This window comes from Alligator sinensis, unplaced genomic scaffold (assembly GCF_000455745.1).
Source record: "Alligator sinensis unplaced genomic scaffold, ASM45574v1 scaffold830_1, whole genome shotgun sequence".
In the NCBI taxonomy this organism is placed as follows: domain Eukaryota; kingdom Metazoa; phylum Chordata; order Crocodylia; family Alligatoridae; genus Alligator; species Alligator sinensis.
The window spans coordinates 1,288,577-1,306,633 of record NW_005842309.1 but is presented as its reverse complement, the minus strand read 5'-3'; the positions used below and the strand labels follow the sequence as shown (position 1 = coordinate 1,306,633).

At 41.4% G+C, this 18,057-nt stretch overlaps 1 protein-coding gene across 2 annotated transcripts in view; it reads right to left on the bottom strand.

The window, feature by feature from the left end:
• CUNH8orf48 (chromosome unknown C8orf48 homolog) overlaps nucleotides 1-18,057 on the bottom strand; it is a 163,931-nt gene that overhangs the window by 89,734 nt on the left and 56,140 nt on the right. For both annotated transcript variants that reach the window (XM_025209813.1, XM_025209814.1), the window contains exon 7: nucleotides 12,131-12,247. In XM_025209813.1, coding sequence (XP_025065598.1) covers nucleotides 12,131-12,247 — 117 coding nt within the window. The remainder of the gene's footprint in view (nucleotides 1-12,130; nucleotides 12,248-18,057) is intronic.

Genomic DNA, 18,057 nt, shown 5'->3' with positions numbered 1-18,057 from the left:
GAAACTCTTGCCTGAAGTTAAGAGTACATGAAAAAAGCAGAAATCAGTAAATGCCATCCCATGTACAGTAGATCTTGTTGCAATGTTCCTAGCTCTTGTTACTGTATTTTCCCATGAATCTCCATAACACCAAGATTTTATGTACCCAGCTCCTGGAGTCATGAAAACCTTGGCTTTCATTTAAAAAAAAGTTTTTAACCTTTATATTGTGGAGAAAACAGAGACAGAGCATAATCAGAAGGAAAACATGAGAAGGAAAATAAAGGGAAAAAAATCATAAGGAAAATAAAAAGAGCCCAAGAGGTATTATTTGAAAAATCCCATGATTTTAAATCAAAACCATGATTTCTACCTGGCTGGAACTAGCAACCTGCTATTGTTATATAAGAATGTGAACTGTATGTACAGACACCAGAGAACATTTTTTATTTTTGAAAACTGATGGGTTATGCACTGGATGCTGTTGTTTTATTTTACATAAGCACTACACAATAGCACTTTAAATATTAAACGCTCCATGTCTTTATAAGAACGATAAGATATCTTCTTTAGGACACCAGAGGGAGCCAAGACAAGAAAGAAGATGAAGGAAAAATAAAGGCAGGTTAGGGAAAGTTTTGAGCTAACCGTAATGGTGGTTCTTGATTGAAAAGTGACTGTAAAAATGGCATCCTGGGTGGGCACATCCATGTGTACTTTGTCTTGATGACTCTGTATCAAATGTTCTCAGGATATGGCTAAAAAGATGCTTCTTTTTAACTACATATGCTAAGGGAATCCAGCCAACTTCTTTTTTCCTCTCATACTGGTATTACCAGCAGTAGTAAAACTTCTGTAGGCCAAAGGAAGTCCTCGTTCACAGCTTTCGTGGATTTGCACAGGCGCACTTGACTAGAACTTTGTAAATAGTTCTGCAGTTATTGCTTCAGGATAGAGTAGACTCCTGCTCACTCCCCCACAATTGTAATGGCTCTTCTGTGCAAGCAGGAGTAAAGAGCAATGAAAAGTTACACCTGTCAATGAGCTAAGCAATGATGACTGGGTATGCAGAAGATACAGGTACACTTGCCCATTATTACCCTATCACTTTTGGAACAGGACTAGAATCTAGTTCCATCTGTCTTATCACCAGCTTTCTTCAGTCAAAATACAACAGCAGTATATCCCCACCATGTTTTTGTAAGTAGAATCCAACACAACACCCCTCCCCCAATTTAATTTACTCTCTTTAGAAGTTATTACAAGTTATTAGCACCTCAGGGCTCATTTTACAGCCTCTTGCTTTGATCCTCAGCTAATTCAAGGCAATTCACACTGAGCTGCTTCATAACTTGTTTAATAGTTAATTTGTTTGGACATCATTAAAAACATTAAGGCTCCAGGCAATGAGGAGGTGCCAATTAACTTGTCAAGTGATTTAATGCTAAGAGGGGTGGTAGGGAGCAGAAGTGTAACCTGCTTACAGCCTTGAAGCTCTTGCATCTCAGAAGCATAAAGAGAACACCTCTTCCCAAGCTACTGTCTTCTGTACAGCAACAGATTGTCTGGAATCCCACTGATTCAGGCTCAAATACATTAACTTGCAGATCATCTATTCTGGGTGTTCAGCAGTTACTGAGCGTCTGAGACCTGAACTGTGAGTGTGAAATATCAGCTTAAGCAGTTCTGTCATTACGACGACTAGTTGAGCTGCTAATAAAAGTCAAGACACTAAAACAGAATTTTGGAGAAGCAGATTTTTGAGAAGTGGCATTTTGACAGAATTTTTTAAAAAGCATTAACTTTCTTTTGACAGAGCTTTCACGGCAAAGTCTGAAATCTTCAGCCCAATGCTGGAATTTCAGATCAGACCTGCTCAGTATGATACTCTGCACAAGTAGGTCACAGGCTTTGTCTTCTCTAGCAAGGTCCCACCAGTACAACTATACATTAAACTAGTCTACAGAACTAAGGCTTTGCTAAAAAGAACTACTACAAAGCCATGGAAATGGAGCTCTATTCCCAGCTTAGTTGTGGCCTGAGATCTTGCAGTAGCCAGGGGAAATGGTACACGGCATACCTAAAAAAATAGGTGCTGATATCAAGAGTTGGGAGGAGCTGGCTGCTAATTGACTCCAACGATGCTGCAACCTCAACCAAGTGGCAGCCCATTTCAAGGTAAACTGTCTTGCCCTTGAAGCAGAGAAGAGAAAGTGGAGGAAGAAAGAGGAGAAAAATCCCAGCCTACAGCCTACTGTCCCCTGTGTAAAGATGTGTAACTTCTTTGACTGGATCTGTGCCTCAAGCATAGACAACCGGTAGGGGATGCATGGGGGTGCATGTGCCCTCCCGAAGAAGCCGGTGCTCCCCCGATGGCCGACACTGATGCTGTTGGTAGGGCTGGTGCCCCCTCTGACAGGGCCGCCACCGTTGGTGGCTTCTGCGGGTGCCCACCCCGATGCAGGAGGAACCAGTCACTCATGGCCTCAAGGACTGGACTCCTAAACATGGGCAACTGGTGCCTCCGGTGGGGGGGGGCGCGCACCAGATTACTGACCAGGGTGCGGGGTTCCCCAGGGGCCGATCACCGACCAGCATTGCCAATGCTCCTAAATCACCTCAAAACCCATCAATAAGCTGTAGTAGAGCTCATTCTTGAATCAAGTGATTGCCGCCACTAACAGAGATGGAGCCTATAGGAGCAGAACAGATTTCTAAGGGGTATGACCTAAGGACTATTTTGCTAATATGAGGCAGCTACATGGGACGTTTTGCTGACTTGGGATTTTTTTATATTTCTAATATAAATTTGCTAGGCCAGCAAAACTTCGTAGTGTAGATGTAGCTACAGATAAACTTGCAAAATGCTCCAGTGTAGATGCAGTTACAGCAATATAAAACAGGGGAACCAGAAGAAGGTCATGCCTATGCTAAGAGCAGTTTACTGACACAGCGCTATGATATACAGTGCTGGCAATGTGCTTCTCAGATGAACAGTTGTGCTCTGGACCAGTACAATACAACTACACATAGAGCAAAACAAGCTATGCCAAGAAAAGACTCATTTTGCTGATATAATTCTGTCTACACTAGAGGCTTTTGCCAGCACAGCTATGCTGGTCAGGGACAACAGTGCTTTCACACCTCACTGATACAACTGTGCCAGCAGAAGTCTGTAAGGCCAGCAGAAGACCTCACTTAAAGTACATCTGAATAAGCACAATTAAATTGGTAGAAGAGCTTCTATACCAGGGCTCTTCCCAGCATAGCTATTTTGTTTTAAAAAGGGCGTACCCTTACCTAACACAGGTATTCATTAACCTAATACTAGGAAGGACAGACTAGATCTCATGTGTTGGTTGTAATATGTAATATGCTAGACACTGAGTTGAGGTGTGGTTTCAACAAGCCAAGAGATACAGTAGCAGATGAAGGGAATAGTCCTGCCCTAATTTTCTACGATTCTATGAGGGGAATGGGACTACTAGGAGCAAAGTCTTTTAGAATATGTTGGAAGAGAGAAAAGGCAAAAATATTAAGATCTCTCATATGGGAACACTGCCAGTATCAGGATCACAAATGAGCAAACATGAAACTTTTCTTGAGTAACACTGAATCACTAGCACTGTTTTGGGAACTATGTACAGGACCCCAATTTTTTTCTGGAAGCAAATTCTGTTTCTTCAGGGGAAGGAGTTATGGTTATGAACACACAGGCTAGGGCACAGCTATAAAGCTAGCTTTAACATAATGTAAGAAAAGTATAGTTTTCCCATATCTGGATAGCAGCCCTATAATTTAAATTTGAAAGAAATAATAGAAATGGCAAATCAGGGAAAAAAAGAAAAAAGAAAAGAACAGTAATAAAATCATAAAATAAAACCACCATAAACCCACACTGCCTTGCAAAATGACAGCTGCCCCCATGGAAAAGAAATATTCCTAGAAAATTAAAGTTGTAGTCCACAGAAAATTATTACAAAAATGGCATAGCTGTATACACCCCTTGAAATCTATTTTAATAGCACTCTTTTATCACATGTCAGTCAGATATGATATTGCTGGCAATGTTACAAGCTGTATCTGTTGTTCGTAGAGATGCCCAAACTAATAATTAGGACCCAGCCCCCCATCACTATTTGAATCTTGGTCCAAATTGTCTCTATTTTTATGAAGGCTGAGTCAAACTCCAACATCAAACCAGGCAAGGAATTCAGGGCTTGGGTGTAGGGTATTTGAAGGCTAAATTGAAATAAATCCAAATTTTGCAGTTTGAGCATCTAGCAGGATATGATGAAAAGTCAAGAGGTCAAAACAGGGACAGACAATTCCCATGTTTAATGCCCTATTAGACTGTAGGTCAAACTCACACCAGAAATAATGGAATGGAAGGATCAGTGAACGAGACTTTAAAAGCTAGACAAGGCAAAGCACTGACACCCAAAAGATGGACTGGATAATCTGATAGGTCTCCTCTATCACTACCTTTTTGCTATTCTGTGGATCACATAATTTGTCTCCAGAGGCTAAGTGTAGGATTATTCCCTGCAGTGTATTGTCCAGTGCTTTGCCCAGTGTGGTATGTGTTCAGAAAGATTACTTCCATTGCTTTTCATTACATGGGGAATTTCTAGTTCTTTGCTTTTGAGTGCTCCCTAGGTCCTTTGCCCAGTTTTATCATGAATGAAGGTTATGGTCAGGCAAAATGACTGATTTTTGAGAGAAAAATTGGTATCTGAGCCATTCTGCAGTCCTGCCATGACTTATTTTGAAGGAGTGTTGTTCATTCTGCTTCTGTTGGAAGGCATGTGTTACGTTTGCTGTACCTGTTGTACTGCAGGGTCTCAAAGTTCATCCTGTGATATATGAGCTGCTAAAGTTCTGCACAATCGGAGGGGAACTCTGGGAAAACTTAAAAGACTCTAATGTAGAAAGTTTTACAGAAACGTAGGCAATTTTCTTTTGTTAAGTCAGACCTTTTTGCTTTTACAAATCTGGTTTAGATACGTCAAGTGTGAAGCCATAAGATACCACTAATTAAAGCAGCTGCCTTATTTTCTGTGACTCCCATTTTTTATTAATGAAAAAAGAAAGAAAATTTAAAGTGTCACCCATCATAAACTTCTGAGACTGTGAAGAACAATTCCAGCCCACCCATTTCCAAAGTAACAAACTGATGAATGCCACCCCAAAGATAGCACACTTTCCCCTTCCCTTCCAATACAAACACGATCACAGCAGCACTTGCTTTCTTCTAACAAAAGCTGGAATGAAGAGAACAACTTAACCCTCCCTCAGTAGCAGGAGTTCTGGACCAACATGGAGGCAAATTCCCAAGTCAGTAGCCCTGCCCTGAAAATATCTATTTCAGTTCTTCAAATCCAATTCTTCAGATCTTTTTATCTGACACCAACAATTGAGACTCCACTTTTCTGGCACATGTGAAATAATTTCAGGTAAATAGAAATCAAGGCACAGACATGTGGCACAATGTTATTTTGGGTCTTGAATAACTTGAAAAGACCCAGAATATATTTGCATGTGGATAAAGAGGTAAAATTATAGTGGACATAGGACATTTAGGCAAAAAAAAACCAAACCAACCCCAAATCAGAAGAAAATGAGAAAAGAAAAAATAACATTTCTCAGCTCTGCCCTCTCACAGATAGCAAATAGTAAATAATAATATAACATCTAACATAAGGGATTTCAAAGAGCTATCCACGATCACACCTAAAGGATTCTCCTCACCACTGAACTAAAAACAGCTCTAGGGATAATGAACAGCAGCAGCTGGAAGCAAAAAGGGCCCTAAACCTATGGCACAACACTGAGCAGAGACACTTGGGAAAATCCTCTCTCTAACAAACGTCACCACAAGACCTTTAATTTGCCCATTTAAGGAGCTGTCTGAAAGAACCGACATAGCAAACTAGATGGAACTGAATTATCTGCGCTGGAGGGATGAAGGGCTGAGCTTATTCTGTCAGGCATTACACTGGCAGCTTTTGATGTTTCTAAAGTCTCGTTCTGAGCACTCAGCCACTGCCCCGTTTTGTGGCCAGACTGCATTAATTCTACCAGTGCTAGACATACAGCAAAGCAGCGAGGAGTTCATTAGCAGTCACTGTGATGGAGTTCCTCTGGCAGAGCCCAAGCCATGCCATTTGCTCCATTCTGAAAACCTTTCTTGGGAACTTACAAATAGGCTGACACTAATGAGTTTTAAAACACTTAGTGAAATTAGATGCCAATTCTTCTGCAGGGCATAGTATACCATCTTTCCTGAATATGCCACTTTCTTTTTGATGGATTCATGCATATATCAAAAAGGAAATGACACCTATTATGTGTGAGTTTCCAAAACTCATCAATGTGGCTGTATTTCCTCTTCCCTCTGGCTAAAGCTCATTGAAGCCCCAGGGTATGAACTAACTACTCTGTCCTCTGTAGCAATCAGATGTGTATTTCTAGCATTATGGTACCAGAGACAGGACCTTCATTGCAGGAACAGGTACTGAAAGTATCTCACACAGGTCAAGGAATCTATTAACAGCGTGCTTAGATTATTCAATATGGGCCAAACCTGAAGTACTTACTCTGTTCTCATTCTGTCCTTATTCACATCCAACTCCTCAATGATGATAGTGGGAGGTCTTCAGGATTTGACTCAACAAATATTAATCTTTGTAGTACCAAATCCTATATGTAAAGGCACCGAATCATTATGTCACTTGATTTTTCAAAACTCACTGAAAGGTTCCTGTAGGATTGCTTAAATTTCATTCCAACAAGATAGATACAAGAGCATAAAAGTGTAGTGACAGACCCATCTGCTGGTCCATGTATTCCAATTCCCTACTCCCAGCAGTACATGCTAGAGCAGGGTGGCCAACCTGCAGCATGTGTGTTACAAGTGGGCATGGGCAGCCTTTGTGGCAGATCAGGGAAGGGACAGCCAGATAGGACAGGAAGCAGAAAACAGAGCTGCAGATTGGGAAAGGAAAGGGGGATGGAGTGGCACTCTGGGAGAGTGCGGGGCTGATTTGTGGCTTGCTTGCCGAATAGGTTGGCCCCCACTGAGCTAGAGGATGACAAATATTTAACCCATTACAGCTGGACACTATGAACGGGGAAAATGTCCCTTACTACTCCCTACAGGCAATCAAATTATACTAAACAATTATTAGAGGTTATCAAACCAAGTCCATCTTTTCATTTGATCAGTTATTCAGTCACTCCACACAACCGACACCTGAATGTTCAGTGGCAACTTTGCAAGTGGAACAACTATGGAATCAGGTCCTAAAATCTTAGTTACAATATTCTTTTCTTTATGACCTCCTATGACAATTATTCTACAGGCTGCCTCAAGAAGCTGTTTCCTTTTTTTAGTTGCAAATAGACTGTCCTTCTTACCTTAAGATTAGGAGACAGGAGAAAGAGAAGAGACTGGTCAGTTTTCTATTCTGTTCATATTTCTAAATACACCAATCAGGACTTCTCTACAGATATGAACAAACAAATACATTACAGTAAGCTAGAAAGATGTGGGACAGTACAGCTGACACACCATTAACTGTTTATTATTTTAAGAACAAAAATTATCTTCTTTCCTAGCTGCAAATATACTGCCCTTTCTTTTTACTTTAAGATTATGGAACAGAGAAAAGAAGAGTAGTTGGTCAGTTTTATATAAAACTGTGCAGTTCATACAGCTAGGATAGGGAGCAAGATTCTGGTCTGGTCTAAAGGGTAGCAACAGAATAGCTCACAAACTCTTGACTGCATAATCTCTCCTGTTAGTGATGTGAGTCAGCAAAGGTCAGCTTGACTCTCAGATCCCCTGCTGAATTTGCATCTGGCAGTTATGAAAAAGAAAATCCCATCCTTCTTCAGATAGAGGAATGAATAAGACATCATAACCATAAAAAACCCACCAAGCCACGCTTAGAATCTCTGTCCAGAATAGAGCCACAATGAACCTTGGAGAAAATGTTTGTATTTTGCTCTGTAGAATACAGTGGAAAAAACAGTGGGTGGATTCCAGCAGGCCAACAAAGATGCCGTTCTGTGTAAATATCTCACTCCAACCACTCAGTTCCTAACCTCACAGGATTCCAAAGTCCATAACTTCATTTAGCATGCCAGCTGCTTCCACTTCGGATACGGTGACAGCAGGCAGCGTGAAACTGACATGACTTGGAGACAGCCCAGTTTTATTTTAAGACAATATTTTATATATATATATGCGGCACACAAGAAAACTAAGTTGAAAGAACATTATTCAGGTTGCAAAGTCAAGCACTCAAAAGTTAGGACATGCCCAAATGAAAGTGGCCTCTGATGCTTTAGTTCTGGCCCTTGTGTATATGCATCAGACAATAACATTTCAGGACCTTGAGTTAGGCATCCAGACAATGAGATGCACACAACTCATGGCTGTTTGTGGTCCCCATCCTAGTACTAATCCCACTCCCCTTGTTCAGCCATTGCTTCCTTCCCAAGGCATTGTTCAATGTCTCTCTCCCATGGGTGCCAACAGTCACCTTATTTCCCCTGCCTATTTTCCATGAACCTGATGATTCTGAACCTCAATCTGCCTCCTCGACCTCTTCTTCCAATTTCACTGTCTACCCTTCTCATAACTAATTTCCCAGTCCCCTATCAACACAGTACCTAGCTCCCAATCCTAGGACTGAGCCTGTCCCAGCCTTGCCCTACATCAGTTCCCAATCCCAGTGTCCCTCTCTTCCCTGTCAAACTGTGGTGCTAGTTTCCCCCAAGCATCTTGCCCCAATCTACTTCCTCCACCTGATCCTACATGTTGTTGGAACCTAGCAGGGATGGTCACTGGAAGCGCAAGAAAGACAGGTTTCCTGCCATTAATTCACATAGCCAAACTCAACAGAAGCCAAGAGACGCATAGAAAGTCCTGTTCAGCTCTATGATCTCCACAGTAGTTAGCTGCTAAAATTAAGTCTCTATTAAGCATGAGCAAACTATGATTTTTCCAAGACTTAAAACGCGTAGTTTTAAATGAGAATGGCAAAAGTCAAATCATTGACACAGAGGCCATGCTCTATGCACATACTGAATATCAGGTCCCTGCTTCAAAGGTTGGTGGTGCTAGAGCTTTTCAAAACAAAGGTCACCCAGATTTTTTTTTGGCAAGACAACACATTTTTTCCCAGCCTCATTCTCAGAAATGGGAAAGCCATTTTTAAAACACTTTCCAGAAAAACTTTAGCCCAAGGCAGAGACATCTGCCATAGAGTAGTTAAAGTTTGGCAAACTTATGAACAGCTAGCAGCATGTGAATGGGACGTGCTGGGCAGCTTTAATAGTAGATGATGTTACCCTATAATTGGCCAAGTGATATGAGTGCCTCTGCTCAATTTGATGGCACTTCTCTGTTCATCTGCTTGTCTGGCAGGCAGTAATTTTTGAATGCCACATCCAATCCATTTCAAAATGTCTGGGAATTTTCTAGGTAGAACCCTATTGATTTTAGTGAAAACAGGAAAATCAGAAAAGGGAAATGGGGGACACATGGAGCTCTGGCATGGTAAGGGGAGAAAGAGATATGATAGTTGAGGATCAAGGCCTGGACAATCTTTCCTAGTGGTTAGGACCTAGAGAACATGGCTGAAAGGCAGTAGCAGGTTCCAACTCAAAAGCCAAAATCAGTAGCCAAGAACTGAAGTCAAAAGCCAGGAGTCTGGAACAGGAGGTTAGGGTTAGGCTACACAGAAGCTGAAAGCAAGACAAACCTAGGAAGCAATGCAGGGAAAAGGAGACAGACTTTGAAAGCCATCAGGAACCAAGGCAGAATCATAGCCTTCTAATAAGCTGAAGTTCAGCTGAGGGTACTGATCTTGAAGCTCAGCTGCCTGCAGCCAATAGGCCAGTCAAGAACATTGGGACCCATCAGGAGTCAACAGCGCCTGGCTAGGCCTTAATTTGGGTGCAAGACCTCAACCCTCACACCAAAGGGGAAAAGGGTCCACAGAGTCCCTGTCATGTCAAAAAGGGACAATTAGCTACAGTGTACATTTGCATCACACAGGGCACAAGTACAAGTACAATTACATCTGAATAAACTCTAGAGAAGTTTGTGCCAGAGTTTATTGCTCCCAGGCACAGTGTTTATACATGTGCCTGAGACCACAGCATGTTAAGCTGGGGCAGTGAAACCCCGGCTGGCATGGGGCCCTGAGGTTCAGCCTGCCACTCCAGAGCTGCTCCTCACAGCTCAGCTTGCTGCAGAGGGGCTGGCTGGGGAATGAGGGTGCTATAGCTTGTGGCTAGCTGGCAGGCAGCCCCCACACTGTAGCACACTCATCCCCCAGGCAGCCCCACTACCATCTACGCATGCATTGCAGTGGAGGTAAATAACTCCACTGTAAAATACTACTTGGGTCAGGCAGTACTAACTGACTGTGAAGTTAATAGCTCCACACATGGAGACAGTAACACTTTAGTGCAGATCCAATAAGGCAACTCAACAGTAAGTGTGTTGTATAGATGCCCCCACTGGCTCCCCAATGTGGACACTCTTATTGCAGCTTAAGTACTTGGCCATACAGGAAAATAAGTCCAGAGTAAGTGAAATAGTGAGTTTAAAGCACACTAGCTCCTGCTCACTACCTTACCATGTAGCAGCATTGCCTTGTTGCAGCATAAGGACTTGGCCATACAGGAAAATAAGTCCAGAGTAAGTGAAATAGTGAGTTTAAAGCACACTACCTACTGCTCACTCCCTTGCCATGTAGCCATTCTGAGTGTGTCTCCATTGACCCTCAGTGTTGGCCTTACTCAGCCCAGGTCACATGAGCTGCTTCTCCTAATCTATAGCTTATTTTGTAGCCCACACCGACTGACAGTCATCCATATTGTGTGCTTCCTGCACAAAGCCCCTCTAGGTCTCAGTCAGCATATTACATGTCTCCCCTTCTGTGCTTGGCTCCAATTTTGGATCATGGGGCTCCAATTGTGGATCACAGAAAATGAGTTGCAGAGGAGCTGGAATTCGGGAGCAGAGAGTGGGATTGCAGCTGACTGTGTGACTGTCTGTGTTTGTGGCCTGCAGCACCTGAATGAGTTCCAAATATAGTGCAGGCAGGGGCATGGCATGCTCAGACTCAAACCACAAAGTTTAGCTGAGCATCTGGAGTGAGGTCAGACTGTTGCTTGGATTAAACTTAGCACTTTTTGGTGTAGATGGTTGGGGGCGTGGGCTTCAGGGCAACTTTAAGGTCAACCCTAAATAGCAATATACCCAAGAGTGCCTTAATGTAATGCAAATAACTTCATCTGCAAAGCATAGAAAAGTAGGGCAGACCAAAGGCTTGTGTATGTGGGGACATTACTGTGAAATAAGTGTGTGAGTTTATAGCACACTGGCTAGCACGCACAAACTCTTTGCATCAACCCTGTTAATGAGTAATAAGTGTGAGACAGCACACTCCTTTTCAGATTAACGAAGGTACAAAAGTCTAGTGAAGACATACCCTTCAAATAAGAGAACTGTACTCAAAGTGTATAGTTCTATTAATTGCCCACTTTACAAGCACTCAGAATGACTGAAAGATATATAAAACCCTCTTTGTTCTTCCCATGTTGAAAATCCACTAACACAGACACTAATTCATATAGTGATATCCACAGGTATTTGTTAAAAATGTAGCTACCTCTACAGACAAGAGCAACCTGTAGAGGCCCTGCTATGGTCCTCCAAAAATTCTGGGTCCTCAAAAATGATGCATTATACAAATACAGCAAGGTTGGATCTACCACATATTGCACAATGTAATTATGGTGCATTAATAAGGTAGTTTAAAAGATTAGCCTTCTTGATAATCACAGGCAGACAGTAGCTTTCAAATAACAAGTCTGATATCCTCAAGAAGGACATTTTTGAAAGTGTATTTCATTGTGACCCAGGAAATATGATGGGTAGCATCCCATAAGGGCAAAAGTACAATGTTTCTATGACAGGTCAGAAAAGTGAAGCCCAGGTGAAGAACTCTGGAATCTTGGAGTTCATCTAAAGGAAGTAAAAATGTTGACCTTTTGCACTCAAACGTTATGGTGATGGGTGAAGAATTGATAAAGGAATGATAAGTGCAGTCCAGAGCAGTAGACTTACCAGAGCTCATTTTTCCAATAGTCATTTCAGACAAAGTAGCTCCCTGCAGACACATCCCATTCATAGCTAGGTTCCAGGCAATCCTACAGTAAAGGCAGGCAGCAGTTGTAGTTTTCTCTGTTGAAAGGAAAGGAGATAGTCATCTTTAGATTTGCCAGCTGATGGTTAGGGCCTCATACCCTCTGAAAGGGTTTCTATTTTATATTTAAAAAGAAAATCAGAAAAAAAATCCCACCATGGATACAAAGGAAGATATGTATGGTGCATAGAAGTCCATTTATAGGAGAACTCATCTGCTTTACTAGCTATGTGAAATGAGAGCTTTCATCCAGAGACATGATCTGTGTTTAAATTTAACCAGTTTTCTCTATGAGGCAAGAGAAACAATAAAAGAAAATCCAAGAAATGACAAAGTTGGTGCTGGCAGAGATCTATTCTGGGATTACTCTGGGTCATTTCTGAAAACATGTTAGATATTTTAACAGTTCTGACCTTTGCAATACAGTAGTGTTAAACAAGACGTACCTATTCTACATACATTAGAATGCTCTTATTTCTGCATTCCAGGGTGTACATTATTTGATCCATGATTTGTTTGATAGTTTTTCTGATCTTTCCAAAATCCTTAACGAGTTAAGGATAGACAATTAGGTACTTATACATCCATACAGCGGTACCTTGGCAGTTGCTCTCAGTGGATTCATTCCAAATTTATATAGAGATTGCTGAAATCAAAATCTGCTCCTTTATCTCACAGAGGTATAGATAATGCAATAAGAAGACATCAGAGGAAACCAGACCTGTTTTTATGGTAGAAACATAGGAATTACCATACTGGATCAGATCACAGTCCCTCTAGTCCAGTATTCTTATCCTGACACTGGCAAACTCCAAATGCTTCAGAGAAAGGTACGTTAAACAAGGCAATGGAAAAGCAATGAATAACCTGCCCAAAGGGAAACGCTCTTTGTAACCAGTGTCAGGCAGTTACTTGCTTAAGATCTGATGCATGAGAATTTAAAACTCTTATGAAACATTTCCAAAATTATCCTTTTACATTACTGTACTTTCTTTAACTATGGATGCTCGCTATCCCATTGTGAATGTTGAATCCTTCTTTGAATCCTACTAAGCTCTCAGCTTTAATGATATCTTGTAGTGAGGACATAGCCCTTCACATTCATTGAATGTCTCCTTGTTCTTGTTTTATGACACGGGACAATTAAGAGCTCCTGATTTACTCTCTATATAGTATTCAGTATGTTGTATAAGCTCTATCAAGTTCCTTCTTATTTGCTTCTTTCTTGAAACAAAGAGTTTCCAATATTTCCCTCTTTTCTCATATAGAATACCATGAATACCCATTCACAATATAACACTTCTTGTCAGAACAATATGCTGATAACTTTCAATCAACAATTTATTTGAAAATTCTTGGTAGTGTAAGAGTGATGTTGTAGCTGTGATGGCCCAGAGGCAAGGATTTTTTAAGGTGATATCTTTCATTGGACCAACTATGTAGTTGGGATGAAGTTAGACAAACTTTTGAATGACCCTGATGAAAGATGTCTTACATTTGAAAACTTGTCCAACTTTATCCCAGCTACACAATTGGTCCAATAAAAGATATCACCCTAAGAAATCCTTGTCTCTTTGTAAAGACACCCAAAACCCTCTCTGTGTTTTGTGACCAGTAAACACTCATTTAAAGATAAAGATGATAATACATGTGGTGGCAGCTTGGAGAGAAGCATTTTTTTGCACTGTGTAGTCTTACAGAAGTAGAAGATAAACTAATTGTTCAATAACATTAGTTCTATGTCTACCAATAAAATCAAGTTTTCTCCTTGGTACCAATGAGAGAACCAAACAAGCAGTACAATCCACAGAAACTTTTTACACAACCTGTTGTTATTTCATTATGTTTGGCAACAAATCTTAGCTCTTCCCATGCAGTCAATATTTATAACTTTACCAGATGAAGTGGAGATTTGATGGCCTGCTTTGGATGAGAAATTTAGCTTTCGGTGATTCTTTTTTTAATGTACGTCTGTTCAGTTGTGGATTCCAATAGTTTCTATATAACACAGGAATGATAAGGAAACCTATATTCCTTTCCTTCATGTACAAAGGTGAAACAGTAACCATTACACCTGAAGGGTATTCTACTTGAATTTTTACATAATGAGATATCACCTTGACAACAATGAAAGTGTTGAAAGTACAAAAAGGATAAAGCATTATCTTGAAAGCAATCCCTTTGTATCTGTTACCTACACCACAGAAATGGTGCAAGACTTAATTAATTAGTGTTTATAAAGCACTTTAGATGGTTAGCTAAAGTGCACTCTAGAACTGTGAAGCGTTACTAATTATTAGTCTATGATATTTAGAAATGATAAGCAATTTAAGTTTTAATAATTTGACTGGAACTCCAAAGAGTTCTATGATAATAAAAAAGGGAACATTTCACTGCAGATTGAGAGAATAGAGAATTGCTGCCCAAGTGTTTCAGCAGCTGTGAGCTGTTCATTTTCAAGACAGCATGCACTGGAGTGTTTCTGTTGATTTCAGTAGGCTTTAAAGTAGGCCCATTGCCCTCACTGCCATGACTATGATATAGAAGATCTATTGCTTCATTGGGTTTCCAAAGACTGTCTTTCTGAAGAAGAAAGGGTCATGCCACATGAAACATATCTCCTATATTGACCCATAGTTGATCAACAGTCTTTTGACCCTGTGATCATCTTCAGCTTGGCTGAGACTGGTTATGGTTATGCGACCAGAAAAAGAGAAAAGTTCAGCAAACAGCAAATCTGATTCTGTCTCACATTTTAGCTTGCTAGTCATGTTGTCAGATTAGAAACAAATGTTTGGAAAAAGTAAGAGTCTGTGTAGCATAAAAATAAATGAGAACATTTTCAAATACTCCCTCAGATACTGGGATGGCTTTGCTTACCCTAATAGTGTTCACAGAGAAAAATAACTCTTTTATAGGAGTGTGTGGGGAAAGATGTGGAGGAAGAAAAAAACGCGTACAAAAACAGAGAGAAAATTTTACCTACATTAATCCAAACAGGTAGAAGGTTCTGTTTCTCAGGTTCTGTAACTGGTCAAAATAACCACATAGCTCTTTCAACAGAAACAAAAATGTTTTAAAGTTGTGTATAAAATCATTTTAGAAGGAGGTTTAAATGGAAAGCTATGGTCTACAGGGAAAGCTATTTGGCCTTGGGCTGAAAATGTATCTGAGAATGGGCAATAATGCCCTCTACAGCTTCAGAAATTAAATCCCATTGTCAATCACTTTTCCCCACTCTGGACAATAAACTTCTCTCACACGGGGGATTGCATGCGAGTGCACATGTGCATGCACACGTGTGCACATACACAATTGATAATACGTTCCTACTTGTGCCTAAACACAAGGGATGAGACTCTGTGCTTCACCTCAGAGGCAAATGACCGACAGACCAGGCCAGGACTAAAATGACAGTGGAGTATACAAAGCCACAGTTGCACCTTCCCAAACCTGAACCACCACTGGGGTTGACAGGCCTCTGATATAACCCAGACAAGGCCTGGAGGCTTTGGGGGACTGCATTAGAGGGTATAAACTGGCCCTGCTTATGTCATATCCCTACCACCCTTATTTTTGCCTCCTACACCGCTACTTGCAAAATGGACCTCAGTTGGCAACTCTATGACATTTTCTGCAGTACATGAACCGAGAAATCTTCCTCTGGTTACACCTGTAGATTCAGGGCTGATGGACATTACTGCAGCCTTTTTAGCAGTATATCTTTCCTGCATTGGGGCAAGGCTTAATTATTCCAGAAAGCCTTCCACCAGTAGATATCAAGCCTTGTTATTTTGCTGTCCTGACCTCACATTAGAGTGTAAAACAAAGCAAATGCCTCAGGCTGTCCACACCCCACTGGAACAAACAAGATGCATCGCATCAAACCCCATCCATTACCCACTTGAAAGGAAGTTAAACAGGGAGCAGAATGGGAATAGCTCCAGGGTCTAACCCAGAAACCTAAGTCATTTTAGACTCTGAAAAGCAATCTCACTTGTGGATCAGACTGCTGCTCTCTCTAAAGCAGGTGTATGTTGTAGGAGCACATGCAAAGTGTTTTCTCTTCACTTCCTTTGTTGAGTCCTGCATATGGAACAACCCGTAGAATACTGGAAGTGCTTTCCCCTACTACCCTTAAGGGCACATGGAAGTCTCCAAGAAAAAATCAAGAGCTGAAGAATAGGACTGCTGCAGTGGGGAGAAGATGGTATAAGTTGCATCCCCAAAAGGTAAGTAGCAAAGGACTATGTGTAGCTGGGAACTCAGGGCAGCATATTTTCAACCACATTGTGGTTTAGCTTCCCAGGGATGATGAAACTGCACCAATTCTAACAGCAGGCTGCCTCAGATACACTAATTTGATTCCTTTAATAAGAATTAACCTTTTGACTGCCAAGAACTAAACTTTTTGACTGATTCCATCTTTAACTGCCAAAGCTGGCTCATGTACTGCAAGTCTGGATGACAATGAACAGTTGTACCCAGTTATATCCATCCTTTTCCTGCTTTCCCATTGGCTGGATTCAGTTTCTAGACTGTAATCTATGCTGGAGACAATTTATTTGGGCCCAAAACAATGTCCCTTTATTTTCAGGGGTGCTAAATGCTCTCCATTCCCATTGAGCTCCCAATGGAAAGGCAAATGAGGACAAAAAAGGCGGCACAAGGAGGAGTGCCAGGAAATGAGACCAAACAAAAGAACAAAAGTTGCTCAACACCTTAAAAAAACAGGCCCCTTACTTAGATGCCTGTTTAGGCATCTGAGCTTGAAGATTTTGGCCAGCAAGTTTAACTCACCTATCTGAATGTGTGTTTTAGTGGTGAAATAGACACATTGATTAAAGATTGCAGAAATCACACTGCAAGCCTTCCTGTAACACCTCCTTCAGTTTCTGCCCCACCTGGGCTCTGGCCATTCCCAAGGGAAGTAGATGGTGGCCACTGTCCAAGGTAGGGCACTGCAGAAATTTGATTCCACCACCACTTCTCAGCCAATGGGATGGTGAAACCTTAGCCACCAGCCCACCCTGCTTTGTCTGATCAAGAGATGCAAATGAGTGATTTGAATCAGAAACCACTGTAAAACGGATACCATTGTGTGAGATTTCTGTCCTATTTCAGCGTGGATCTGTGGCATCTCCCTCTTTATCTGTGATTAAATCACAGGAAATCCTCCAAAAAGCCAGAGCATAGGCAGAAAAACAAACAAGGTATTTGAGCTATTCAAAACAAATTGTAAAACATCTTGGACTAACACAGGGAAAGTGAAAACATTGATTTTCCCACTCAGCATTTTGCTTCGCTTAATTAGCAAAACTCACCTGTTCAAAAGAACAAGAGCTTAACCTGCTAAATGACAAAGATAAGGGAAGAAAACGAGAAGCCTTTAATTCCTGCGAGCATCTCCTGGCTTTGTCTCAGCCTGCTTTTTACGCCTGGATTATGCTAACACTATTAATCTTTGTGTCTGTGACTAACTCCCGGGTTTTGATGTGAGTGACCTGATTCTGCACTAACATGCTCCTCCCAGTTTGGTGAAGCTCCTCATGTGATCCATTCTTCCCCCTAAATAAAGTTGAAACCTTTGGCTAGGCTCAGTGAGTGCTGCTGAGGTGGCTGGTGTGTGCAGCTATTTCAGCCTCTCTGGGTCTGCAGCACAAATCAACCGCCTATTCAAGACAGATCAGCCTCTCGGTTTTAAGACCACGGGAGATGAGAAGGGATAGCCGGCAGCGTATCAGACCTCATGCATGACCTGCCTTCAGCGTGGGGCTCCCAGTGCTGACAGCCGAGAAAGCCCCTGACAATCCTTCCCCTCCAAAGTAGCTCATTGCGCTGAGAAAGA